At 53.4% G+C, this 2,005-nt stretch overlaps 1 protein-coding gene across 1 annotated transcript; it reads right to left on the bottom strand.

Annotated features, from left to right (window-relative positions):
• Nucleotides 1-443: 443 nt before the first annotated feature.
• LOC121054956 (uncharacterized protein At3g28850-like) lies at nucleotides 444-1,657 on the bottom strand. Its single transcript, XM_040526174.1, has one exon. It carries the CDS (start codon nucleotides 1,504-1,506, stop codon nucleotides 709-711), a length of 798 nt encoding a protein of 265 aa, XP_040382108.1. The 5' UTR covers nucleotides 1,507-1,657; the 3' UTR covers nucleotides 444-708.
• Nucleotides 1,658-2,005: the final 348 nt, after the last annotated feature.

Raw genomic sequence — 2,005 nt, 5'->3', positions numbered from 1 at the left:
GCTGAATGTGATGCATCATATCTATGGGGGGTCAGAAAAGGTAGTTGAGAATTGATTCAGTGTCTCAAAATCTTGAGAAACTTGAGTGGTGACATCCAATGATGCAAAGCTGCTAAGACACTAACACCCCAGCCTTCTTTTAATCCAAAAGGCTATATGCACAAACAGCAAAAGTGTAAAGCTGCACTTGCTTGCTCCTCTAATCTGTAATAATCTCTCCATACAGGACCACCACAAACAAGAGAATCCTAAGTTGCTTCTGTCAGAGATCAGAAAATGCTCCTAAATTATGTCAGGAAACATTCTCAAATGCACAAAAAATTAAATGGTGATCTCCCACATTTTACTACTACAGTCTGCAGGTGATTGTCAAAGGAGACCTTTTCATGGAAACCACCAATGTTCATCAGAAAACTGATCGATTGATGCATGCAATGATGCAATTAAAGGTTCTGAAATTGACATCTAAACTAGCATATATACATCACATTCAAATATGTAGTTTAACTGAAGCAAGTAGTGAAGTAGTTTATGTACATGACAGGCCAACCACTAAGTTCAAGCACACACTCAAGAACATTAAGAGGAGTGGTAATTTACTAGTAAAATAGAAGCAGATTTCATTACAGTAAGTGAAAAGGGAGGTGGGTAATTGACAATTTAACCGCTAATTAATTACCCTTTGCTTGCGCCGTGCGCGGTGCGCAGCTACAAGCAAAGCGTGCACATGACGAGGCCATTCTCGTTGCAGCCGCGGCACCGCACGCCGCGGCCGCGCTCGCCGTCGAACACCTTGCGGCTGCCGTCGCACTCGCGGCACACCACGAACCTGAGGCCCCCGCAGGCATCGCACTTGCCGCCGGTGCCGCCCCCGTCGGCGGCGGCGGCGCCGTGGCTCCGGGTCTTGGTGCCCGGCGAGAGGAGGGCGACGAGGCGGCCGTCCTCGTGGAGGGCAAGCACCTGGGACGCGCCGCCGACGTCGCGGCCGCGGACGAACAGGCGCGGGGGCACGGCCTTCTCCCCGAGGAGGGACCAGAGCTCGTCCCGGAGCCCCCTGTCCATGGACACGTCCCGCTCCTGGAACGCGACGTCGAGGTTCTCCAGCAGCGCGCGCACGCCGTTGCAGTCCTCGAACGTCTTGCGGATGCCGCGGAGCGTGGTGGTGTAGAGCACCACCGCCCCCTCCCCGCCCGGCGGGCACCTGGCAGGGAACCCCCTGAGAGAATCCTCCTCCTCCGCCGCCGCCGCGGCACCATCGCCGACCCGACCATCCTCGCCGACGAGCTCCCAGTCGTCAATCGGCTCCGCGGAGTTCTTGGTCGGGGTCTCGTGGGCGTCAAAGAAGGACGCGTCGTCCGACAACGCGTCCGCCGCCGCCGCGACCACCACAACGCCCACCGCTCGCCCCGGCTTGGTCGGCGACGGCGGCGGGGACGCGGCCGCGGCCGCCGGGAGGGACGACTTGAGCGCGCGCAAGATGCGCGCCTTGAGAGTCTTGATGATCATGGCGCCGCGGCCGCGCGGGGAAATGGGGAGAGAGAGGGAGATTGGGTTGGATTTTGGGAAGCGTGTGGGTTTGGTGATGGCTGAGGAGGAGGAGGAGGAGGAAGAAGAGAGGAGAGGAGAGGGGGGCGCCTTTTTGACGACAAGGTTGTGAATTGAATTGAATTGAATTGTGCTACTGGTCATTAGTCAAGTCTTTTTCAGGGCTAATGGTTGCTTACCTTTTACTAACCTCCTCTGGCGCGGTGTTACGGAGGAAGGTTAACTAAGCACTATAACCCTGTCTTTCGACAGCCACTATAAGCTCATGCGAAAGAAACGTAGAATGGAAAATAAGGGGTCGTTTGGATCCGAAGATTTTTTATAATCTCTAGTCATATGGGATGTTTAGACATTAATTATGAGTATTAAATATAGATTGATAACAAAACTAATTGTAGAAATAAAGGCTATTTCACTAGACACATTTTTTAAGCCTAATTAAGCCACGATTAGCAAATGT

This window comes from Oryza brachyantha, chromosome 7 (assembly GCF_000231095.2).
Source record: "Oryza brachyantha chromosome 7, ObraRS2, whole genome shotgun sequence".
Classification (NCBI taxonomy): Eukaryota; Viridiplantae; Streptophyta; class Magnoliopsida; order Poales; family Poaceae; genus Oryza; species Oryza brachyantha.
Note: the sequence above shows the minus strand (reverse complement) of the source record. Positions and strands in the feature narration are given on the sequence as shown.

Coding starts and splice junctions, on each gene's coding strand:
- LOC121054956 (XM_040526174.1), bottom strand. CDS start 1,506: ATGATCATCAAGACTCTCAAGGCGCGCATCTTGCGCGCGCTCAAGTCG.